At 38.8% G+C, this 27,251-nt stretch overlaps 1 protein-coding gene across 2 annotated transcripts in view; it reads left to right on the plus strand.

The window, feature by feature from the left end:
• Nucleotides 1-26,888, plus strand: part of tsc22d2 (TSC22 domain family 2) — an 88,747-nt gene extending 61,859 nt beyond the window's left edge. For both annotated transcript variants that reach the window (XM_043702756.2, XM_043702757.2), the window contains 2 exons: nt 22,611-22,662; nt 25,223-26,888. In XM_043702756.2, coding sequence (XP_043558691.2) covers nt 22,611-22,662; nt 25,223-25,498 — 328 coding nt within the window. In that variant the 3' untranslated portion in view covers nt 25,499-26,888. The remainder of the gene's footprint in view (nt 1-22,610; nt 22,663-25,222) is intronic.
• The last annotated feature ends 363 nt before the right edge of the window (nt 26,889-27,251 follow it).

The raw sequence follows: 27,251 nt of genomic DNA on the forward strand, positions 1-27,251 counted from the left end.
TTTGTTTTGAAGTGATAGATTTGCATTTCTGACATATTTCAAAACTTGAATTGAAATAGCATGCAGCTAGCAGTGGCTAAGTTCCACTCAAAAGAAAAGACAGCTCTAAAGTCAGTCTTTCAAGTTGTAATGTGTGAATATGGAGTTATGTTCACTTGCTTGATTATACCCTGACTTTATTATGCTCAGCTACATACTTAGTAACATCCAAGCACCACCTGTTTGAGGAAATAACCAAGTTGGTGCAAGAAAGGATGGTTGTACTTGGTTCATTTCAATTCTGTTCTGGGCCAGCTCAGACCTATTTTTCTTCCTCCTCCTCCCCAAACCCACATCTGTGCCACATGTGCATTCCACAAAGTTTTTTTTTGCTGCTTTTTCTCCCTGCCATGCCATTCTTCTGAAGTCATCAACTCTGCCTGAACATGATATCACTGGAGTTACTCATGTTCTGTGAACTTGCCTAAGTAGCCATAGTTTCTGAGAAACTTTAAATGAAGTGCCAAGAGGCTATTGGGTTGCATGGCAAAATCTTGATGGCCTTGGTTACATATTTCCAACAGAGTTTGACATGTAGTAATGAGCAGTGAGAACTCTAGCTTATCTTTCTCCTCAAACCCCATGTCTCCATAATGTTGTAACCCAGGGTCAGTGAATATAGTTACCCAGTTATTCTCAGGACACTGAGATTAGACTGCTGTACAAATTCAAACAGTGCATTGCCAACTAAGAAAGGTAGAATTCTGCAAATGGGCCATCTGCATTGCCCCTCACTTAAAATTATGAAGTCAGAGACTTTGTTTCCAGGAGAGTGTGCCTTGTTCCAAATTCTGTTTGCTTCAAGAACTTAGCATTTTTTCTAGTGCTTTTAAAGCAATGTGTATAATCAAAATACTTGGCTAAAGCAGCATGTTACTGTGTTCTTTTAAACATGAAATTCTTGTTGGCAAAGGTGCCAGCAGGTTACTTCCATACCTGCAGCAAAATCTGTCTCCAGTGCCAGTTGGGTACAATTTTGGGTCCCTTTACAGCTATTTAATTCTGTTCAGTCGGATCTGGAAATTGTTTTAATATGCACTATCCAGTAAGTTGGAGCTGTATCCTTAAATATCAAATAGAAAGGAAGTGTTGTGGCTGGTGGTTACCATAAAAGGGTTAAACCATTTTTCTCTGATGCATGACTGTTCCTCTTAAAGAACATGATCAGAGGGAGGGAGGTTGGTTTCCCAAATGTTAATGCAGTGACTCATTTCACATTGGCTCATTCTAACCCCTCCTTTTCCTGTACATTAGTAAGGTGTCATTGTTTGCTTTGAATCATTCATTGACTCAGTGATCTCTGTGTATCTGGGAAAGTGGATTCCCATAGAGATTAAAGAAACCCTATAAAGGTTAGTTACGTGATTGTAGGCCTGAACCACCACAAGTATTTTACATTCATTTATACAACACCTTTCAAATTTCATTGTTCCTTCATGAATAGAATAGTTTTAAACTGTGATCATTGTGTTAGTAGAAACAGGGAACCTTGAGAATTATGGGGTTCCACAAGCTGCTTTGGGAGAATGGCCAAACAATCTGTTAGTTGGTTGAGGGGTAAGTACTAACCACAGCACAATGCAGACTTCTGCTGTTCTTTTGAATTTTGCCTAGGATCTATCTGATCCAATCATGAGATTTGTCATACCTTAGTTTATTGATTTGTCTGAAAGACAGCACCTCCAACAGTGTGGCAGCCTCTTGTTGCTGCACTGGGTTTATCGCCCTTCATCCTGAACACCTTCTTTATGTGACCTCAGTATGAGCTGTAAAAATTGCCATGACCGCACAAGGACAGATGTTCAGTGGGTGGTAGGGTGAATATTTTGGTGCTGGATAGAGATCTGAGAGTCGGAAGGCAGTGTTTAATCTTCAGATCTTTTAAAAATCTATTCATTTAATCTTTTGGAGCAGTAATCAGGAATGAAAGTTCACTGTCATTTATATAAACTATTTTGATGAGAATATTGGTGGTATAGTGGACAGTGCAAAAGCTTATCCAAGAGTACCACAGGATCTTGATCAACAGGGCCAAGGAATGGCAGATGGAGTTTAATTCAGATTAATGCGAAGTGTTAAATTTTGGTGAGGCAAACCAGGGCAGGCTTTGCACCTGGGAAGTGTTGTCGAACAGAGACTTAGGGATGCTGGTACGTTGTTCCTTGAAAGTGGTGTCTCAAGGAGACAAAATGTTGGGCACTTGCTTTCATTAATCAGAGCATTGAGTACAAGAGTTGGGACATCATGCAAGGTTTGTGAACATCATGTTACAGCTGTACAAGACTTTGATAAGGCTACATTTGGAGTACTGTGTATAATTTGGGTTCTCCAACTATAAGGAGAAAGTGAGGACTGCAGATGCTGGAGATCAGAGCTGAAAATGTGTTGCTGGAAAAGCGCAGCAGGTCAGGCAGCATCCAAGGAGCAGGAGAATCGACGTTTCGGGCATGAGCATTCCTGAAGAAGGGCTCATGCCCGAAACGTCGATTGTCCTACTATAGGAAGGATGTTAAACTAGGAAGGGTCGATAAAAGATTCACAAGGGTGTTGGAGTTCGGAAGGTTTGGGGAAGCTCGATAAGATGGAACTTTTCCCCCCCTGCAGCATAGGAGGCTGAGGGGGATGACCTTTTAGAGGCTTCTAAAATCATGAAGGGCATAGTTGGAGCTTTTTCCCCAGGTATCCGAAACTAGAGAGCATAGATTTAAGGTGAGGGGAAGTTTTAAATGAGACCTGAGGGGCAACTTTTTTTCACGCAAATGGTGGTGCATATATGGAATGAGCTGCCAGAGGAAGTGGTAGAGGCGGGTACAGTTACAACACTTAAAAGATATTTGAGTAGGCACATGGATAGAGAGATAGATGTTTAGAGAGACCTGGATGAAAAGCAGGTGAATGGGGCCAGTTCAGTTTTGGAAACCTGGTCAGCATGGACGAATTAGGCTGAAGGGCCTGTTTATGTGCTGTATACCTCTCTGACTCTATCAGCCAGTTTTACTCTGCCTTTTTAAATGACCCTTAGATATTTACACAGAATTGGTGCTCCGTGGCAGCCATTGCTGTTATAGAGTACATGATGTCAGAATTTTATGCCTCACTGGGTGTTGAAACTCTGCTCAAAATAATGTGCTGAAGTCTTTGGAGTGGAGATTAAGCAGTCTGACTTGAAAGTGCGAACAGTAGCTGAGGCAAGGTTGACATCTATAGCTCAAAACTAGTCAGCCTATATCTTGTCAGAAATTTTCCTTCATTGCCTCATTCTCCAAGAATAATTCCAAACTGGGGTGTGTCCAAATGCCTGCACATGATTTCCTCTCTTCTATCTTTTTTCCCTTGGTGTTACGTAACTAAAATATATTTGCACGTATTATTGACAAGCTAAAGAAAGCTGACAGTAGCCAAACGTAGAACTAGAATACTTGTAGAATTCTGTGCGCACTCAGCTTTCCAATATTCTTATGTCTTCTCTGAAAATTAACTAGTAAATGTTCTGGCATGTCTTAATACTTTGTCAAAAAGACTACTCATACTTTCCTTTGGAAAGAGATAAGTGCAACTTGCTCTGAAACTATTGAAGCCATATCAATAAATACAAGCTTGGACTACGTAGATAAACCTGACCAGAAATGATAAGTGACTACTGTTCACGAGCAAACTGGGAGCTTCTAATCTAGAAATGTTGCTAAATCTTTCTTTTAAAAGCTAGAACTGTTATTAATTTAGCATCTTGGAAATGTTGCAATGTGAGCAGTGTAACAAGCGAGCAAGCAATTCGTAGAAAGCTGAACCTATTTGTGCTCTCTGCAATGAATGGAGGTTCTTTTTTTCAGAAAGCAAGACATAGCTGTAGATACAGCCTTTCTCAACTAAAGGACATTCCAAAGTGCTTTCCATTTAATTCATGTAAAGTAAATAGTCAATTTGCAAGGTGCAAAATCTCAAGTGTTAAACAGAGAAAATCTGTTTTAGTTTTGTTGCTGGAGAAATAGCAGCCAGGGCAAGAGAGGAGAATTCTTCAACTTTCCTTTCAGATATGTCTAGGGAACTTTTTTGCCCATCTGACGGGGCAGCTGTAGTCTTAGTATCATGTCTCTCATGAAGGTTGGCCCCTCTTTCTCTCCCCAGAGAGACTAACACTAGACTGTCTTCCAAGATCTTATACCGAAGTCTTAGAAGTGGGATTTGAACGCACAGCCTTCTAAACTTTGAGACTAGAGTGCTAGCATCGAGTCACATCTTGTGAGCATATTAGTAAAGGTTCTGTTTTTATAAAAGTACTTTTGTCACGTTACTTGGTGTGAAAGTCAATTTGGTGAAAAATTCAGTGCTGGCATTGCAAAAATGTATTAGTAAAAATCCTTCGAAGCTCTTTCTAATCTGTTGTATTTGGTTACAGTGCAGCTGCTAAGAATAGTCACTTCACTGGAAAATGAAATTGGAGGAGAAGTTCCCCCCACCCCCGTTTCCACCCCAGCCCCCCGCCTTTTTTAATGGAATCTGGTCTTTGAAATTTCTTTCATTAAGGGATCGTCCTTTGTCATTGAATACAAACCTAACACTTTGCTGTATCTTGTAATATAGTGACATTTGTTATTTAAGCAACTGAAGTTACCATACCTACTGTTGTGTCCTTTTTATTAAAATGTATTTGAAATTGAGTTCAAAACTTCTGTTTATCTTATTATTGCAGATGTTGTCACTTTGCATTCCAGGCCAGAGTAGCAGCTTTTTTAATCAACCTGTTACAGACAGAGCAGGTGGGACTTGAGCCTGGGCCTCTTGGTCCAGGGGTAGGGACACTACCACTGTGGCACAAGAGGGGTCCTCAGCAGCTTTTAAAGAGCAACATTAAAACAACTCATCTGTTCACAATTGTCTCTCAAAGGATTTTAACCAAAATGGCTGGGCAACAGTCTATGCAGAACAGCATTGCTGCTTTGCTGACTGCTAAGGTGCAGGCGTAAAATTGCCCATTGGCCAAAAGCCATGTACACCTCTGCAAAAGAACTTTGACTTATAGTTCAGGTGAAGCATAATGCTGATGGGCCAGACCTAAACTACATGTTGCAAAGCTTTACTTGCTTTGACAATTGATGTCATGTCGAGGGTGCTCTTTATGATGAACAGCTAAGGTAAATACAATATTGAAGAGAGACCCTACTTTTTACTGACCACTGGGCCATTTTATTGGCGCACTGAAACCTTTAAATATTTTGTGTATTAACTTGTATGTTGTGCCCTTGTTTAATCTATGTTCATGGTTTTGTGTATTTGGAGAATGCTGATGAAATGTAATTAGGTGGCTGTGATATGGTCAACAATGTTTCAATATAGTTTTTTTTATAAATGTTCGAGATTTATTATCTCGGTTAATGTTTGGGAAAGAGAAGGTACACTTGTTTATTTGTTTTGTGTTGTCTTTTTTGGGGCTGTAGATGATCTGTGACTAATCTTCATTAACTAGTATTATTAAAATTATTATCTGTTACAAATATGCAAGGTCTGTCTTTTATCAGTACTTGCTGGATCATGGCTAATCTTCCCAGATCTAATTGTTAACTAACAGAGACTTTACATTTGTTAGAGCCTTAATTATATGCATTGTCTATTTTTTGAAATGTCTTTAGTCTAAAATTACATGTTCGAAATTGAAATTGATCTTCTTGAACAAAACTTAGAGTATTTCTAGAATTTTTGTCTTTGTTTCTTTATGGATGACATCCATTTCTGGAAGTTATGCAACAGTGACATGTTAAATGCAGAGTAAACTTATTGTGTCAACTTCTCAAAAAAAGAGCTAATGCATGTTCTTGTTTGAGGGTCAAGATTATTTTATCAGCTTAAGTTTTACTCTTTAGAATTGTCGCATATGTGCATGTAGAGGCAGGATTACAAGCTATATCCACTAGAGGATGCTGCTGTTATGAGTCAGCTGATGTTTTGCCAATCTTGTCCTATGCAGTAAAAACAGAATATGCTGGAAATTTTCAGCAGGTGAGGCAGCATCTGTGCATTTTGCAATGTTGTTGGCTAAGTACTGTTGGAATTTGCAGTGTTCTGGAATGCTGAACTCTTATGAGGAAGTTTGAGGAAGTACTCTGAAAATAGAGTTTGGATTAATACACCACTTTGCAAAAAAATCAAATTTTGCACAACTTGTGTTTATCTATTGCAGAAGAGAGAAAAGTTAATATTATACAAAGAGCATTCCTTGAAATCATTGTCTGGTATTACACTATTGTGCAGTATGCATCCCTTTGATGTACAGCCAGACCACAATTTAAGATATTTTTGAGGCTTGTTACAGGACAGAATGCTACGTTATGATTGACCGTATAAAAAGGTATTTTTGTAATTCACTTTTTGCTCTGCAGCAATATCTCACCACTTATCGTAAGTTGTAAAAATGCCCAGCCAGCATTAAAAGGATGAAATAAGAGCATTTGTCTGTTTTTTGTTAACTACAAATGTAAATTAGATTGAAACACTGGGGAATCAGCACCCTAAATGTAGATGTTTTTTGGCTAATTTAAGCATTGACTGATAGATAATCAAATTTAACCTGTAACCTCAAGATTATAGAAATACAAAATGATCGGTCTTAAGTACAGAACTGTTGTCCTATTAAACAGACATCTCTCTTCATACACCTTCCAGAACCCCATCTTTAAATATTTTTCTTCAGTATCTTTGTAAATCCTGAATTGACCATTTGGTATATGTTTGAGGAAGAGGTGAGTGCCTGTCAATTCTTTCCTTTACTGTCTCTTACTCAATCTCTCTTCCTCTCAAAGTGGAACGTTTGACTGCATTATCTCTCCAAGATTTCGCTGAAGGCCATGCACTGAGTTGGACAATTAGCCATATTAAAGAAAACTTGAGCAGGTGATGGGCTGCATGGTCCAATGGAACTATCTGGCTTGTTAGGCTCTTTGAGAAATCATTTAAGACTCAAACACGTTGCAGAGCCGGGTAAATTCAATAGATTTACTTGTCTAATTAACTTCAGACCAGATAACAATCTGTTAGCTTTGTGGACTGGTCACCATTACTGATGCCATTCCAGATTTTATTTAATTAACTGACTTAAAATTCCCCAGCTGTCATGGTGATTTGAACATGTTCCTAGATCATTAGTCCAGGGTCCCTGGGTTACTAAGATATGCTACCATTCCCCGATTGAAATAAGCAGTAGTGAAAAGGGATGGGGTGGGAAGTGAGAGGAACCTTCCAGATCATGACTGTTATTCCCTAATTCCATCTAGTGAGTCTATGCAAATATTTAAACAGCCACATTCTGCAGTGCAGTAGAGATACTGCAGTGTGTATGTGATGTGAAAATCTTTCCTGTATGAGTGGTGCTGACTGTTCATGCATATTGATTTTCTGAAACTGTATGTAAAAGGAGCTGGATATGGCTCCTACTGATGCAAAATTGCTTTCTTAAGATTTTTTCCCTGTCATGTTATGCTTGTTTAATGTGAATGCATGCCATTTATTCTACATAACTATTTCTGTGCAGTGCAGACATTACTTAAGAATGGAGATTTGGCAGATTTCTTGGATCCTATATATTATGTGACATTCTAGACAACATTGTATCTAAGTGCACAGCTGACTACAGTTTGATAGTGATGCTTTTGCTGATTATGAAGCAACATGCCCAAAAATAGCTCCTAGCTTCAGATTACTGACTTGTCTTTAATCATTAAACAATGACCATGTTGTCCAGCCTGAAATGTCCAGTTTTCAGCAGCTGTTCAACCATGCAGACAAACTGAGTTCATTTCGTCTTCATCTCTACTATCCTCACTTCATGGTTCCAAGCTATCTTCCTTGTGGGGGTGGGGCAAAGGGGGAATAAACTAAATTGTCATTACATTTTTGTTCCCTGTCTGCACATTAGCTCTCAGATGCATTCATTGGGTGGCTGGCCTAGATTGTATGCGTGAGCATTATAATTATCTTTTGTGGCAGTGTTTTTGCTGATGACTATGACAAGACCATCTCTGTTTTTTTTTTCGCTGTTGTGAATACAATGAATGCACATTGTCTTCTGTTTCAACTTTGTGAAAGTTTGAAGGGATTGAGTAATTAAGTGCAAGCATATGGAAGCAAAGCTGTTCTTCTGTAGCTGTACAGGGCCCTGGTGAGACCACACCTGGAGTATTGTGTCCAGTTCTGGTGTCCAAATTTGAGGAAAGACATTCTGGCTATTGAGGGAGTGCAGCGTAGGTTCACGAGGTCAATTCCTGGAAAGGCAGGTCTACGTTACACTGAAAGACTGGAGCGACTGGGCTTGTATACCCTTGAGTTTAGAAGACTGAGAGGGGATCTGATTGAGACATATAAGATTTTTAAAGGATTGGACACTCTGGAGGCAGGAAACATGTTTCCGCTGATGGGTGAGTGCCGAACCAGAGGACACAGCTTAAAAATACGGGGTAGACCATTTAGGACAGAGTTGAGGAGAAATTTCTTCACCCAGAGAGTGCTGGCTGTGTGGAATGCTCTGCCCCAGAGGGCACTGGAGGCCCAGTCTCTGGATTCATTTCAGAAAGCGTTGGATAGAGCTCTCAAGGATAGTGGAATCAAGGGTTATGGAGATAAGGCAGGAACAGGATACTGATTAAGGATGATCAGCCATGATCATATTGAATGGTGGTGCAGGCTCGAAGGGCAGAATGGCCTACTCCTGCATCTATCGTCTATATAAAGACCAAGTTGGAGAAAGACTACTGGTCCATTAATTCCCCTCCTCCCGTGTACAGAATGGTTAAACTTTAAGCATTCACTAATGATGCTGGTAGCTGTTGAGCTGCTTTTAAGGACATTTCTGGACCAACTTAACTAATCTATACCCTCTCTATTCTTGTCCCTTGAATGTTTAAGATCCTGAGGCAGTAAGTCGTCTTATTTTAAAATCTGATAAATTAAACATGTTTACATTTTTTCATTTCAATGGATAAACTGTGTTGCACAACAGAGAAACTTTAGCACAAATAGCCATTAAAGAATAAAATTCATCAATATAATTTCAAATTGTTGTGGAAAATTGTTTTAAGCTTTCAATGCTCCATGCAACAAGATCATATATGGAGGTGATTTAGCTGCAGGGTATCTTTCAATCACAAGTCGGATCACCCTTGTATAACCCAAAATCTTTTTCTGTCCACAGAGACTGCCAGACCAACTTAGGAACTGCAGTGTTTTCAGTTTTTGCTTCACATTTCCAGCACCCAGAGTATTTTGCATGCTGCCATGTTCTTAAGTCCTAAAATAGCATGGCATATTCCAGTCAATGTCCTGATTTGGGAATGCGTTACCATTCTCTCATTGTCATTGGGAATTCTGAATACAGATCCATTATACTGTATCATTGCAGTGATAGAGTCATAGAGATGTACAGCATGGAAACAGACCCTTCAGTCCAACTCGTCCATGTCAACTAGATATTCCAACCCAATCTAGTCCCACCTGCCAGGACCCGGCTCATATCCCTCCAAACCCTTCCTATTCATATACCCATCCAGATGCCTTTTAAATGTTGCAATTGTACCAGCCTCCAACACTTCCTCTGGCAACTCATTCCATACACGTACCACCCTCTGAGTGAAAAAGTTGTCTCTATTACATAGAACATAACATTGCAGTACAGGCCCTTCGGCCATTGATGTTGTGCCGATCTATATTAGTTTGCTTTTGGTCTTGTTAATGATTAGTGACTGACCTGCAACCATGTAAAGTTTTGTTTTACAGTCATTTGTGGGGTGAGGGCGTTGCTGGCTAGGCCAGCATTTATTGTTCATTCCCAATTGCCCAGAGGGCAGTTAAGGATCAGCCACATTGCTCTGGGTCTGGAGTCACATGCAGGCCAGATCAGGTAAGGATAGCAGTTTCCTTCCCTAAAGGCCAATAGTGAACGAAGTAGGTTTTCTTGGATGTGGGCGGGTAGATTACACTATTGGTCTGGAACAGGGATGACTCACTCAAGGCTTTATTTATTGTCAACCACAGTTGCCCTGAGAAGGTAACTAGACTAGTTAAGCTCCTGCTATGCTTTTCAGAAGATTCTCAATTGGAATAAAAACAAACTGCAAGGAAATCTCTGGCAGCATTTGTAGAGAGAGAAATAGATCATCAAGTCAAACAGGGCTGTTCTTCAAAGCCATTCCTATCAACTGTTTTCATGTCATCGTTGAGATCGCCATTTCCACTTTGACACAAACCAAATTGGCCCTGTCTCCGCTCATCTGTTGAAGCCCTCATTCAATACTTTGTTCCTTTTAGATTTGATGATTTCAGTGCACTCCTGGCCTGTCTTCCCCCATTATACCTTCTGCAAACTCAAGGTCATATCTTCTCTACCTCTCTACCTCACTGTCATCTAATGCCAGCCTAAAAATCTACCTGTTTAACCAAATCTTCGGTCACCTAATCTAATATTTCATGAAGCAGAGTGTAGTGTTTTATTTTGTAATGTTCATGTGGAGATTTTATGTTAATAGTGCTAATATAAATGAAGTTGGTCATTGGAATAGTCTTTGTAGCTGAAATATACATTTATATTGGGCTTTTAACATCAAGCCAAAGGAAGAGGCATTAGGACAGTAACCAAACAGCTGATTGCAGATTCTAAGCATTTTCTTAAAAGGTGGAGAAAGAAGTAAAAATCCAAGATGTGAGAATCTCAATGTTTGAGGTCAAGACATTTGAAATTATGGTCCGCTATGGTGAGATGAAGTCTTAGAAGAAAAGACCAGACTTTGAACACAAAAGTTGTCAATTTGATGCGAGTAATGTTAATTAAGATACTGGTGAGCCATATCAAATCCCTAGGAGATCTGCAGTTGTTTGTATGACTAAATATTTCTGTCCTTATAGAAAATTGCATGCTTTTGCTTGATGATTTTCTGTCAATAGATGACATATGTACAGTCTCACATTCATGCTTTGGCATTTGGTAAGATCCTAAATTGTACCAGCTATGATATATCATATTAGAGCTCCAATGTACTTCAACACCCTAAAACTTGCTGTTAGATAATGTTAAGCTGGTTGTTTCATATACATAAAACACAGGAACAGGTCACTCTGTCTAGCCAGTCCATAGTGCTGTTTAATGTTCCAGTCGAACCCCTCTTCTTCCAACTCTTATTAGGATAATCTTTTCATCACTTTCTTTTTGTCCTGTTTCCCCCACCCCTTAAATGCATTAATATGTTCCACTCCAACCACTCTTACTGCAGTGAGTTGTTATTTTCAATACTTTAGACAAAAGCTGTTCCTTCTAATTTATCTATTTGATTACTTGGTGACTATTGATCTAGGTTGACTAAAGTTAATGACTTAGTTTGATATATCCTTGCTAACATTTCACCTAGATATTTGTCTATCTTTCGGGTTTTGGTTTCTCTAAATGTTGCTAATTCCAGTCCATGGTTTGCAAATGCAGAGAAAAATATGCTCCTGACTGGTTTATTTTTAATTGTAGATCATTGTAAACAGTTTCTTTTGTCTTTGCTCCCTAAGGCAAACACTATTCACTGTTGCTTCTTGTTCAGCTCAGACAGCTTTATAGTGCAAAAGAAATTTTAACCCTGGGTGTGCGTAAATCTCAATTTAGGTAAAGTGAATTTTACAAGAATCGAATGTACTATATGAAGAGTACAGGTGTTTCGTAACATTTAAGTATTTTGAGTACAATGGAGTGTTGTATGAAAGAGTAGGTTGTTTTAAAATGGATAGCCTTTTGCATTGAAGGAAATGGGTAATATTTTGATGTTTCTAAGGTTTTAGCTAACATATTAGTATGGACATGTGCATGCTGCTACTCAATGTATTCACTACAGTCAGATTTCAGTAGACTGCGAGAACTTAAGGAATGGAAATAAACTGCAACCTTTCAAGACGGTTTCTTCATTCAATAGGCTGTACATCAACTCGCTTTCCTGCTCTGTACCCATATTTCTCAATTCTCTGACGTGCCAAAATCTATCATTTTCATGCTTGAACACACTCCTCAACCAAGCATCCAGAGCTCTCTGGATAGAAAATCCAAAGACTGCAAACACTTTGCAATGCTCCTGTGAATCTCCTTGTAATATTATAGTTGCTCTATATGTACAAGTTGATGTTTTTATTGCTTTCAGTTATATATTCACACTCCTAACTACATATTGGCCTTCATTCACTTACAACTTATAAAGTTGTTGATTTGATATTTTCACCAACCCTTAGACCCCCCCCACCCACTCTGGAATTCACTGTCTAAATCTGATCATTTCTGAATCTTACTTTCCTTTCAGCCTCTCTGTGATTCACCTCTTTAATGTAGCTTTTCACCTTGTCTCTGAACTTTTTTCCCCCTCGAATAGTCTGTTTTTGCATTTACTTTCCAGCTAAACTTTTTTTGCCACATATGAATCCCCCTATTTTTTATACTCAAATTCCCATGATAATTCTGAATCCTACAAGAAAACTACTTGAATTACTGGACGATACTGAACTGAGTGTGTATAGCTGGGAAATCCCACCTATGTCAGTTATGGTTACATATTCCTCTGAGTCAGTAAAATGAGAGTTCATGAGCCCTTCAAAGAAATGAGTATTTAATTCAGGCTGACTCCCATGAAGGACTGAGGAAGTATTCAAAGTGCCAGTTTGACTTTAGACATGAAAGCAAAGTCTCACCTGTCTTCTCAGCTACAAATGATGCTGTAGCAGTATTCAAAGACACAGTGTTGTTCTGTCAAATTTATCTTTCATCCAGTAGGCCTTGCGGATTATCTGGTCATTTTTCTCATTGCTGTTTGTGTGAGCTTTATGCAAAACTAACTGTTGGTACACTTAATTTAAAAACTTTTTGTTTGGGAAGCAGTGGACCATCCTGAAAGTATAAAGGTGCTATTTAGATGCTATATAGCATCCTTTTGATTTGAAGCCTGTTAACTTGAATCTCATGTTCAACAGCAGTGCACGTGTCAGTGATCTGTACAAATGATTGTTTATGGCCTGATTTTGAAAATGGTGGTGGTGATGATGCTTGCTGCTGACTCTAAAGAAAGCTGATCTGCCAAGTTCTGGATCTGAATTTAAAATTCCCCAATGTTAATTTCATTGTGACGCCATCTGCAGGAAATTTCTTGCATCCAGTTGTTGTAATGTCATTAAACTGAGGAAGGGGCCAGGGCATAGCAGCCTGTGAAACCAGTGCAGGTAATGGGATTGGTGTAGTTTGCTTATTGGTCGTCATAGACACGTTGGATGCTGTATTGCACTGAAAATTTCTCTCTGAATATAGTGCAGGAGGCAAGTAGATTTCACTATTCAATTTTTAAAATAAGCTTTCAAGAAGAAAAATAGATTGGGGCATATGTAGGGAAGCAAGATAGATGAAATCAAAAATGAGCCTTAACATAATGTTTTTTAAAACCTTTTAGAATGGAATGGAGAAATTTGAAATTGCATAAATGTAAAGTAATTTTTTGTTGCCAGCGAGGTTATTCAACAGAATTATTACTTGGGTCAGCTGCTTAAAAAAACTCAGTTGAAACTCATTTGTAAAAAGTTAGACACTTCTGTCAAATCAGTGATTTTGAGTAGTTTTGCAGGTGTCAGACTTGAACAGTGCACCCTGTGCAGGCGTTTGGAAGCAGAGTGCAGTTTTAGCATTTCTGCATCTAACCGCAGAGTTCAAAGGCCAGAGGTTGCTGTCATTTTCAGAAAGTAATGGTGGTTAATGCTGTCAGCTGCCAAATTTGGTTTATTATTTGCACCTTTGGCTTGAGATCCACCTTTCCTTTGCATATCTGCAAACTGCTTAGGATGTTGATCCGCATTAAGGACAACATAAATGCATTTTGTAGTTGAGCCATAACTTCAAAATTAAATTCTTTCTTTTGATTTTTTTTTAAAAATGCACACTTAATTTTATCTTTATTCCATCTGGTTTAGCTTACGTATCTATCTTTTCCTGTTCTATTAATTGTAGCCTCAACTTTATAATGTAGGCTACATTATAAAAATTTAGTTTTAAAATTTAAAATTTAGTTCCAGATTGGCTGAACTTTCTTTCTAAAGGCAAAACATTTTAGTGTGTGCGAAGTGTTATAGTTCGCTTTTTATGCAGCATCTTTACAGTCAAATTTGGAAATTGTAATCGGGAAAGGGAAATGTGTATTTTCTAGCATCTTCCGTGAATACCAACTGTGCAAACACACTTTATAATCACCAAGGTGCTTTGTCACTGTTAAGATGTAGGAAATGGCGCGATCGGTTTGCACACAGCAAGCATCCACAAGTCGTAAAGTGGTAATGACAAATCATCTGTTTTGAGTGATGTTGGTTGAGAGATGAACATTAGCCAGGGTACCAGGGAGAACTCCCATGGTCATCTTTGAAACCATGCTTTTGCATCCACCTGAAGACCATAAAATGCGAGAGAAGTAGTAGGCCATTTGATTCATCAAGTCTGCTTTAACATTCAAATGAGATCTTGGCTGATCTTGCATCCTCAACTTCACTTTTGTATCTTATTCCTATAACCTTTGATATTCCCTTCCTAATGTGTGTCTGGGGGGAGGGGTACAGTAGTAGGCGCACCAACTCTACAACGCTAAAATCAAGTGCCAACTCATGGTCACTCCCTCGACCACAACCTCACCTCCCATCTCCCAGACCATCTACAACCTCGGGATCTCCCACCAACAGCCTCCAACCTCACACTCCCCGGTTGCTCCACCTACCCAAAATTAACAAACCTGACTGCCCTGGTCGACTCATCATCTGAGCCTGTTCCTGCCCCACCAAACATATCTCTGCTTACCTTGACGTTGTCCAGTCCCCCTTGGTCCAGGACCTCTCCACATCTGTTCGGGACACCATCCACGGTTTCAATTCTTCCATGACTCTCATTTCCCTGGCCCCAATGCCTTCTCTTCACCATGGACATCTCGTCCCTATACATATCCATCCGCCATGACTAAGGCCTCCAAGCCCTCCGTTTCTTCCTCTCCTGCCAAGCCAACCAATACCCTTTCACTGACACAAACATCCGATTGGCTGAATTGGTCCTCATTCAACAATTTTGCCTTCAAATCCTCCCACTTGCTCCAGACAAAAGGGGTAGCTACAGACCCGCATGGGCTCCAGCTATGCCTGCCTCTTCAGTTACATGGAACAGTTCATCTTCCGCACCTTCACCAGGACCGTTCCCTGCCTTTTCCTCCACCATGTTGATGACTGTATCAGCACTACCTCGTGCTCCTGTGAGGAGGTTGAACAGTTCATCAACTTCACTAACACCTTCCACCTTGACCTCAAGACACTGGATCAATGTGGATTTCACCAGTTTCTTCATTTCCCTCCCCCCACAATGTCCCAGATCCAAGCTTCCAACTCAGCGCCACTTTCCTGACCTGTCCTACCTGTCCATCTTCCTTCATACCTATCTGTTCCACCCTCCTTTCCGACCTATCACCATCGCCCTCTCTCGCCCCCTCCTACCTGCCCCAACCCCCTCCCATTTATCTCTCAGCCCCCTTGAGCCACCTCCTCATCCCGGATGAAGAGCTTATGCTCAGTGTCGAATCTTCTGCTCCTCAGATGCTGCCTGACCGGCTGTGCTTTTCCAGCACCACACTTTTCGACTCTGATCTCCAACATCTGCAATCCTCACTTTCTCTTGATTTTAAAAATTAACTCATCTCAACCTTGAATACATCCAGAGACCCAACTTCAACAGCTTGTCTGGTAAAGAATTGCACAGATTCACTACTTAAAGCAAAGAATTCTCTCTTCATCGCTGTCTTAAATGTGCAATCCCTTATTCTGAGATTTACGCCCTCTGATTTTAGACTCTCTCACAAGAGGAAACAACTTCTCTGCATCTACCGTATTAAGCCAACTAAGAAACTTCTATGTTTCAATAAGTCTGCTGTCATTCTTCTAAATTCAAATAACTGCAAATCCAACCTGCTCAACCTCTCATTTTTAAAAAGAAAAAGCCCAAGTTCAACCAATGCCAGTATATCTTTCCTTGGATAAGGAGATCAAAACTGTTTGCAATATTCAAACTGTGGTCTGACTAGTGCATTATGTAGTTTTAGCAAGACCTCCTGTTTTCGTACCTCATTCTCTTTGAAATAAAGGTCAACATTTTATTTGCATTTATTACTTGCTGAAGTTGGATGCTAGCTTTTCACAACTCACGTCCATGGGCCCCTAAATCTCACTGTTGTAGTTTTCTGGGGTTTCTGTCTTTAACTAATATTCAGCTTTTCATATTCTTCCTGCTAAAGTGCACAACCTTACATTTTACCACAACATATTCCATCTGCCAAATTTGTGTTCTCTCTATATTTCCTAAACTTTGTCTTCCTCACTACTTGTACCTCCACCTATTTTTGTGCAAGGGCAGACCAGGCTTCAGATTAATGTCTAATCTGAAAGATAGCACTTCTGGCAATTGAATACTTCCCTCAGTACAGCATTGGGGTCTCGGCCTTGATGAAGTGCTGAAGTCTCTAGTGTGGGCTTGAGCCAACATCCTTCTGACTTGGAGGTGTGTGCAGTACCAGCTGAGCCTGGTAATAAATATCTGTGTAACAATGTGTAAAATTGGGGCGGGAATGAGAATCAGTGGGAATTGCTATCCCAAAACGGGTAATCCCATTGGCAATGGCCCATGTGGGTTGAGTAGAACCCACTATGTTAAAATATAACTGATTTTTCACATACCAACATAATTTGGCCTTCCAATGTCTCTGAACCTTTATTTTTCGTGAGGCATCTGCTTTTACATTGTTTGTTTGCTAGTTATTCTTTCTGTACCAGCTACAGAGAAGAACTCCCACCTCACTTTTCACTACGATTCTGCTTTTTTTTTTGGCAATCTTTTCGTACTATAGAAAGCTCTTGGCTGAAATGTCATAGTTAATGGAAGATACTGAACTGCAAGAATATAGCTGGGGAAAATTCCTCTTTCGTGTCAGCTGTTGTAGTGCTTGCACTGTTGGCTGAGTCATAGGACGTAGAACAGCACAGGGACATGTTCTTCATGTCTGTATTAACTGTAATGCCATTCTGAACTAATCCCATTTGCTGGAATATGGTCCAGATCCCCTTCCCTGCCTGTTCATGCCTGTCCAAATGCTTCTTAACCTTCTGTCCTACAATAGCAATGTTTAAGAGCTCATGCTCCCTTTAGAAGCATGAGCAAATAATCTAGCCTGACACTCACGTGCAGGATTAAACTGGTGTCAAATGCCCATCTTTTCCTTTGAGATATTAAATCAAGATATCAGTTAGGACCTCTGGCACAAAGATACCATGGCATTGTTTAAAAACTGGTGTTCTTGCAGTGTCCTGTCAACACTTATCCAATGCCACTTATCTGATTATTTTTCTCATTGCTACTTGTGGGACCTTTCTATGTGCAAAACTACCTGTTAGTGTACTTCGCCTAAAACCTTTACTGTCTTGGAAACATTTTTGACAACCCGAGGAAATAAGAGTTGCTATATGGATAGAAGTTATTTTTCTTTCAAGACTTTTATTTTAATAACATGTTTTATAGCCGTGTGCCTGGAAGTGATCTGTACAAATTGATTTTGACCTGATTAATTATTACCGAAATTTTGGTTGATATTGTGATTTTAATTGTGTTAATTGCATTGTAATTGGAGGGAGAAACAATAATTGTGAACATGCAAATTGACAGAGGAGTACAATGCAAGCAGTGCTTTAAAGCTGCTCTGGTACAATGGGAGTGGGGGAAAATGCTTTCTTAAAATTCATTATGGGAGACTTGAGCTATATGCAATTACTTGAATAATTCTATAATAATTAGTTCTAACTGTGGTACTGGAGTCACCTGGAGAGGATGGGTGTAAGCTGAGGCATGGAACTTAGGTAATTAAACCATTTTTTTTAAAGGTAGTAGGAGATGCTCCTAAAATAACTATAAATGTTTCTAACATTTTAAATAGCAACCAGTTGGACCTGCTTTCTGTGAAGGTGACTGAACCTACTATTTATTGTGTGTAGATAAGTATCGATTTTTGCATGTCTTTCTCGATGTTGTCAACTGAGATATGGTGGTTTGGAATGCACCGTGATTTGTGTCTCCTCGTCATCAGTGCCGATGCAAATATAATGCCAGAGTTTGTTTCAACTTGCCTTTTACTGGTTATGACGATGCCATTTTTGACTTTGTGATGCTTCCGGCTTCAGTAACAGGATGTGTGTAGTATATATTAACAGACAGCTTTTGCTGTTCTCTCGCATTAATTTGGAGCTTGAGCATGAAGGGATTGCACGCAATGTACAGAAGTCGGAATTCTCACAGAATAAAAAAATGGACTGTGAGGTAATTATTTTGTTAATGGGGTCTCTCTTGTCAGAATAATAATTGTGACTTGTATGTGAATATCTCTTCCACTTGTCTTAAAGGTGTTTGTTTTAAGATTCCAGTGTACAACCATTAGAGCATGTTTAGAATTAGCAAAGTAATTCAGTTTCTTGAGGTCTCATATCTATTGTACTTCCAGTTATTTGAACTGGAGCAATGGAAGGATTTCTGAGTCAAATTCATGTATGAGGAACGTTCTAATAACTGAATTTATTAACCCTTTCAAAAAAAAGTGTAGAAATAGGTTAAGTTGAGATGTATTATGCTAAATACTGTCTGATTGGGAGAGAGGATAAAAGGTGAACATAGAAAACAATGAGTTTATCAAATTTTCTAAAGTAGTTTGCTGTATTTGTGTTCACTATTGTGTGACATGTTCGATTATCCGCTACCATTAAACTTCAGAAGAGATTAATGACATTTTGTTAATTGCACGCTTAATCCATTTTTTTGAGCTGATTTTGTTGCTACAGGGCAGTGGGGAAAAATCAGACTATAAAATTTAATTTTTGATGAGGCAAAAATTACAGGGTGGTTTTTCAAAATGCCACTCAGAGCCTTGCCTGGGTTTTCCTACCTGGCTGGCTGGACTGCTAACAAAGTAGTTATGTCAAAGGGGGCTGTGCCCAGTAGCTGCATCGTACAAGTGATATTTTAAACAACTAATTTCTCTTCGGATCCAGATGAAGTCCCTGTTTGATTCAAACCAGAGACAGCTAAAGGAGATGAATGTAGATTTAACATTGGCAGCATGGGCAAATGGATGCAGTTGATGACAGTTTCAATGCACATAGAAAGTTGCCCTGGCACAAAGGAACATGATGATTGAAATGAAAAAGAACAGAGAGAAATGTATTAGTAAACACAAGCCAGTTTGTTCGAATATTGAAAGGTTTTACAGAACTAGCCTTCATCTCAAAATAGGTCTTGAGGGCTTCTGATAGCTGGTTCTGTTTAAAAGGACTTCTGCATATTTTGTTTAGAATAATTCTGTTTTTGTTTGCCGAAGCTATTTACTGTGTTTTATACAAATATATTTTACTAGTTACCACTGGGTGTCAGCAGCACAGATTGAGGAGCTGTGCACATTCAGGTGTTTTTTGGAATAATTTCATTCTAGTTCAGTCAATGTTCCTCTCTTACTCAATAAAAATTAGTTAGTTAATTAGTTCTGTGTTTTGAATTGGGTTTCTGGCAAACTCTGGACTAGTATACCTAAAGGAATCGGTTGAGCTCAAGTATGTGGCAATTGCAGTTTAACAGATGCATTTTATATTTAGCGCAATAGGTGACTGAAACAGTTCAGATTTCACTTGCAAGGCAAAATGAAATTCGTTTTACAGCTGTCAATCTAGGTGAATTAGCTGCAGCTTATTTTAAAGATTATAGCATAAATTTTGAGGGGAAAAATACAGCTTTCAGCTCTTATGTGCTCATAATAAGTGAACCTCAAAGAAAATGGAAGTCACTACCAACATTTTCAATGTCTATGATTTGTGCTTGGTGCCTTTACTGGATCGGGTTCCTTCCATTTTGTAACCTCGAATTATGTTAATACTGTGGCCATCTGCTTTCCCTAGCCATGAGTGTTGAAAAATCCCATGGCATTACCCAAGGATATTTGATGCGCTGGCCAACATTTCTTCTCAACCAATTAAGTTCCAGACATGAAATTGTAGAATGAGCGCAGAAAGAGACTTTTCCATCCTGTATGCCCATGTGCAAATTCCCCTTTGAAAGTTACTATTAACTCTTCTTCCATCACCCTCTTCAGACGATCCATTCCAAATCACAGCAACACATCTGAGTAAATTCAAAAGCTCATGTCACCTATGGGTTTTTTAGCCTAGTCATTTGTTCATGTTGTACAGAATGTTTTGTGCATTTGACTGCACGATATTCCCAATACTCATACACTTAATTATTATTATTATTAATTATATATACTTAATAAAATGCTTTTGAGATGAATCAATATGATGAATCTGTGTAAATTGCAGGTTTTGATAATAGGATGTCCGGTGTGACTAATAGGCTTCTGAAAATATTCCACCTTTAATGATATGCTTGACCGTTCTTTAGTAACTTCCCTTTTCTTTGTATTTGTCCTTGTTGATCCTGCGTTTTGGATGATATGGGGAGAGGTGAAGAATAAAGCCAATAGTGCGAGCATGATCCAGATTCACTTGGGCAATATGTTACGTTGTGGGGAATTGAGCAGTCAAGAGTTCAAATTCTTAAATATTTCAACTTACTTTTAGATACAGTAATATTAACACATCCAGAGTGTTCTAAAAAGTTTTAACTTCCTTCCAGAGTTTCCCTCTCCACAGTATGCAATACGTCATGATCTAGCAATGTCAGGAAACCAGTATAAGTTGCTGTCACAATAAATTTCCTCTTATGTGGAAGACTTAAAGTATGTTGAGAATAACCTGATCAGATTGCAGATTTTCCAATCTAAATCTAATTGCACTGCTTGTCCAGAATACCTCGCTGCAGCCTTTGAATTCAAGATTCAAGAATACTATATTCTGACTGTGCTTGAATGTGCAAATTGGTTCTTTAGGCACTATTGCTATGTTCTGACATCCTATATGCCTTGGTCCCAGGCAAAATGAGGAAGAAACTGGCACTGTGGTGTTGGCATTAACCACGTGGCACTTTTAATTTTAATATTCTGACTGGTGAGATGTGAGTGTCAGTGCACAGCTGGCACAAGCCAGTACGCTTTAAAATCAAAAAGGGAAGTGTTTCTAGTCTGCAGCTTCCTCAACATGCTAAGTTTATTCATGTGTTGCGGGTTTTAAGTGCATTGTGTTTCAGAAGCCGGTGGTGCTAAGATCCAACTAAAGCCATTATTTTTCTCTTCAGTTTAAATTTGTTAAATACCTTCCACAGTATTTTCAATGCAAATGATCCTCAGGAGATTTTATAGTCTTTCTGTTGTGACATTACTGCTTTAGCTTTGTTACACGTGTGCTGACTACTCCCATTAAATTATTAGTAACTGTTTTCCATGTACTTAACAATAACCCAAGTGTGGAAAGATGTGTTTAGCATAATGCTGAACATAATGGATTCAAAACAATTTGACCAAACTTTGTGTTACCAAATACAAATAGACAATGTTGGACAAACTCAGCAGATCTGGCAGCATCTGTGGAGTGAGAAATACAGTTAGCCTTTCAAGTCGGACTTTTTTAGAATTAACATGTCAGATCGGACTCAAAAGAACAGAGTTAATGTTTTGAGTCCGATATGACATGTTAATTCTAAAAAAAATTCCGACTTGAAAGGTTAAGTCTGTTCACCTCTCTGCATATACTGTCTGACCTCCTTGAGTTTCCCCATTCTCTGCTGAGATTTCCAGCCTCTGCTAAATTTTGTTTTTACAAAATATAATGGGGTTTGTTGTTTCTTAAATGCTATACCACAGTTTGCCTTAACTACACAGTATACAGTTTTTTTGGACAGTATGCTCAACTCCGAGAGATGGAATTTTGTGTCACTGTGTGGAATTTATTCAATGACCCAGCTTCCGCTGCTCACAGTGGAAGAAAATTCTGAAGGTGTACTACTTCCTCATCCGTGTCTTAAGTGGAAGAGAGAAATTAGTGTCTTCACCCATACCTAATCCGCTCGCACTTCTCTCTCTCCTCCCCCCACCCACCCCATTTGTCAGTATTCAGTATGTCACTGCTTAAATAAGGAGACCAAAACTGTACACACTCCACATACAGTTTTCCCTTGCACTGTATCGGCTTCATTACTTTTATATTCTTATCATCCCAAAAGATGTAAATTCCTCTGATAACTAGATTATATTGAAATGGAGGAGTTTGAATAAAACTGCAGCTGTCCTTTTGGAGGAAACTGCATTAAAACTTAATTTGCAATCCTCTCCAGTGGTGTAAGCTAGATGTTTGTGCATATTTTACAGCATGTGCTGGTTGCTTCACTTTAAAATGAAGAGGCAATCTCAATACTTTACATTCTAGTGTGTGCTGCTACTGAGGGCTGAGGAGACGCACTGTGAAATTTTCCACCAGCATCTTAAACTTTTAAACACCATAACCAATCAAATTTTGTAGTTCTTCATTTAGAATAGTCAAAAAATGTTGTACGTTATATTTCATGGTGCTCCTTTCTATTACAGTGCTTCAGGAGCCAGTGTGGTAGCAATCGACAACAAAATAGAACAGGCGATGGTAAGTGCAATGAATCCTCCAATAATCAATTTGCTCCCTCTTCAGGTTAGCAATGATGGGTTTCTTAGGTATTTTCTTTCTCATTTACAATATTAGTATGCAAATTTTACTTGCATGTTCAACTTGCCCAACCCCAAGGAGAGATTAACTTGTCACAAGGTAGAACAAATCAAATTGGTTTATCTAATAGTCATGATGTATTGGGTTTTTTGTATCCAAATACAAGGTATGGGCGAGGCCAGCAATTTTTGCCCATCCCTAATTGCTCAGAGGGGCAGTTAAGAGTCAGCCACAGCTGTGGTTCTGGAGTCACATGTAGGCCAGACCAGGTAAGGATGGCAGTTTCCTTCTCTAAAGGACATTAGTGAACCAGATGAGTCTTTCTGATAATTGGCAATATTTCATGATCATCATTAGACTCTTAATTCTAGATTTTATTTTAATGAATTCAAATTTCAGCATCAGTTATAGCAGGATTTGAACCCAGAACACTACCCTAGGGTCTCTGGACTAATAGCCTAGCAATAATGTCAGTGGGCCATCATGTTCTCACAGAGGGCATTTGTTGAAAAGCATTTTTAGAAAATTTAGTTGAACTGCAATAAACCTGATGAGCGTGTTACAGCTGATAAACTTGGGGGTGGGGTGGGGTAGGGTAGGAGAGGAGTGTCAACATCGCAACTAATATCCTCGTTTGTACAGTTTCATTTCTTGCTGAAAGTTGACTCTGGAGCATTTGAGAGATGACATTCTGCATATAACCTTATGCTCATCATGTACCTGATCTCAATAAGAAACCAATTGGAGTATTTTCTTCTGATTCACCACATGGAAAAATCACCAATGAATTTATTGTTGGAAATTGATAAAATATTTAATAATCTCCAAAAATGCCCGTTGCTTTGCCTGTGCTTTAATATTCACTTTTTTAAAAATCCTGTTGAACTCTTGGGCTTTCTCTGAAATAGATCCATGCTTCAGTTTGGTTCTCCACTCTGTTATAACCTTCAAGTGTATTTTCTCCCCTTCCTCTGCCCAACTGTCTCCATAGTCCATTGATTGCTCTCCTATTTTCAACCCAGCTAAAATCAGCAGATAGTTTGCTGCAAACCAGGAATATAGAACCAAAAGTTTTCTTGTCCTGTACAAGATAGCAGTGTTCTGCACATAACCAGTTTGACCATCTGTATCTAGAAGTAATCATATCCTGTGTAGTTGAACATTTATCTCAAAATCATTGCATTCTGCTGACCAGGTGGGGTGATTCAATTGCAAGTTCTTGTCATGAGTGATTCAGAATCCTGCTACCAAACAGTTCTGGAGTTCTGCTGTGCCTTGCCCCTTAAGAAGCAGCTACTTTCACTGTGCCATCTACATGTAGCTGAATGCAACATGGTTTCTCCAGTAGGTTGTCATAGATATCATTAAGGTAGTCAAATAGAAAGATATCTACAACTGATTGTAGACGAACCCAAACATTTATTAAGTGTTGATTTGTGTCTCAAATTATTTTCCTGACTAAAGCAAAACATGGATAGGACACTATATGGGTGAAAACAAAGTAAGCTGACCATTTTTGTAAACAGGTGGTGGCACAGATATTGCAGTCTCTACAGCTCTTCAAGCCAAGAACACAAACAGTGTCTCTGTCTCTCTCCTCCTCCCAACATATAGTTGAATGGAATGTGTCGTCATTGGGAGCAATTGAATTAGAGACAATTGTATCTGGTGAAGGAACAGAGTACAAATATGAGAAGCAAAAGGTGATATGGGGTCCCAGCGTAGTGATATTAGTTTAGGACAGCTCTGACAAAACAGCAAGAAATGATTAATCGAATGGCCCTGTGTGCTGTAAACCTCATTTGCACTTTGTTTGCCAGACTGTTTTATACCTGCTGATGGTTTTCGCTAAAGTGGCAGTTTTTGGAACTGAAGCAGTTTAATTCTCCTTCCAATCACCTGTTTGTGCTTGCATTGCTAAGAATCACTTTTCTTGCTAAAGACACTGTTTAAGTAAATCTGGTAATATGGTTTTAGAAATGCAAGCATTGCCATTGCAATCAGAATTTCATGAATTATATTTTAAAATGTCTTGGAGTGTTTTGGGAATTAAGCTGCACATTTGAAAGATGTTCTGCAGTAGAAAATAGTCGTCTCAGGAGTTGCACATCTTACTTTCCTTGCTGAAATGTCACTTACCAAGTCTGGCTACATGATTTAAAATACTACAAATTGCAAAGAGTTTCCTTGCTAACTGCAGCCTGTTTGAAATCATAGCCCTGATTTTCTCCATGTTATTCCTGTACTTCAGTGCTTGGCAACAATTGATGCCTAACATGATATCTCAAAGCTGCCAGGTAAATAGGCTTTTCTATTTAAAAAAAATATATACATTTTAATTTGAGCCCTTTTTTTGTTCAATGTACAAAAACGCTGCAGAGTTGACATCATTTTCTCGTACAAGGACTAAATGAATTGGATTGTTCTGTCATGTTGAAGGATTCCACTGTGAAATCTGTTCGTAAGTGCAAGTCATTGATTATGTTTTTGTTTAATGCAGGATTTAGTGAAAAGTCATCTGATGTATGCAGTAAGAGAAGAAGTGGAAGTCTTGAAGGAGCAGATCAAAGAGCTGATTGAAAAGAACTGTATACTAGAACGAGAGAATTCATTATTAAAATCACTAGCGAACAATGACCAGCTGTCTCAGCTTCAGACCCAGGTGACCAATCCCAGTAGCACTTCGCAAACACAGCAGCCGGCAGCAGTAGCACAACCTCAACAGAGCGCACAACAGACACAGCCTCCACCACAGCCTAATGTCCCTTCTGCATGAAACTTGTTCGCCTGCATAGGAAAAGAAATCTTCAAAAAAAAATACAATGTGTGCCACTGGTGTTCTTACCACTCTACATTGAACAGCAAATAGCCATGCTTAAATGTGTTTTTTGCTCTTTGGCCTTCTCAGTATTAGACAATCACCCGCAAGAGCTTTCTACGTGCGATGTTGCAGTTGGCATCCGCAAGTGTATGACAGCGCGAAGAGAAGTGGTTGAAGGATTAATGTCTTGTAGGAGGAAAGCTGATTTTCATCAGGTTTATGGACAAGTGGGTACCTACATCTTTCTGGCTTACCAAGGTTTTATACATAATTATATATGTATATATACACATACATATATGAAAAATAGGAATCTCTGGGTCGTTGCACCTGTCTAACATTAAGACCTGGTTAGCAGCTCTGTCTGAAAGGAGCCACCATTCTAGTAACTTTTTTGCAGACATGAATTTTCATTTACTGTTTGTTTTTATTTATTACGGGGCTGCTATTTTCATATGTAAATGAACAATGTCATAGAAATCTTTTTTTTGTAAGTTTGAAATTAAAGATTATAAGATTACTGGTAAAAGCAAGTGATGGTTGGGATTGCGTATATTAGTTTGAAAATATAGGCAATAATAAAATTGCAAAAAAAAATCCTGGCTTAAAGAGTTCTAACACTAATGGCAGTTTTACCATGGGGATTTTCTTCTGCGATAGTCGAATCCTGGTTTGAATGTAAATTTTGTATAGAGTGTAAGTATTATAAGGAAGAACATAGAAGACTTGTACAAGTAGGCATCGGACATTGTGACCTAACACCTTGAAAGGATATTTGGGCTTTTTTTTTTGATGAAGAAAAATAAACTGTGCTCATTTCTGTTGCTGATTTTTTGATGTCTGGAAAAAAAAGAATTGCCATGATTTTTCTGTTTTTTTTCTTTTTCCCTCAAGAGTTTTTTGGGGGAGGGGAGGATAATAAAAAGCTGTGAAATTGTTCAACCTACTTTGTAACCAAAGAAGCTAAGCTATGTATCTGAATTCATTTATTTTTTACAGCTGTTCTGTATACATTATTTTAGATTACTTTATTCTTTTGAGCTTTAATGAGCATTTTTTCTTTACACTCTTCGCATGTTCTGCATGACCCCTTTATCAAACCAGTTTCTTACCTCATGTTTTTACTGAGCACTCTTACTGTAAAAGTTTAGTCTGTGAACAATGTCCAATTAAAACTATAAAAACAGCTGTTGGATTCAAGCTAGTGTTAAGTGCTAGTCAGAAAAAAATGGAGTGAGCCATCTTTTGTTCATTTAAATGGTGTTTTGAATTTCATATGCATAAAGTTTTGTTACATTGCAGATTTTATTGTATTTAATAAATGCACCGTGCCGATTCAGATGTGCTATTTGTCTCGTGTTTGAATTAAAGTGCGCAATACTGCAAAAGTAGTTTAAAGAAACCTTTCCCTCATTGTGTCTTCACATTCTTTTAAGTAGGACTGAAATTGATGACTATGGGAATGGACATTGTTTGCGAAACATTAGGACTGAGATGAGACTTAACGTATTGCCAAGGAAGGCTGTGGAGGTAAAGTTGTTGAATGTATTTAAGATAGGTCCTTGATTGGTAAGGGAATCAAGGGTTACAGGGAAGAGGTAGGAGAATGTGGTTGAGAAACATATCAGCCATGATTTGAATGGGCTGATTGGCCCAATTCTGCTCCTATGTCTAATGCTATTACCTGATTCATCCCCAGAAGATTAGA

Source organism: Chiloscyllium plagiosum, unplaced genomic scaffold, assembly GCF_037043375.1.
Source record: "Chiloscyllium plagiosum isolate Xiang-an unplaced genomic scaffold, Cpla_swu_hap1 HiC_scaffold_13, whole genome shotgun sequence".
Lineage (NCBI taxonomy): Eukaryota > Metazoa > Chordata > Chondrichthyes > Orectolobiformes > Hemiscylliidae > Chiloscyllium > Chiloscyllium plagiosum.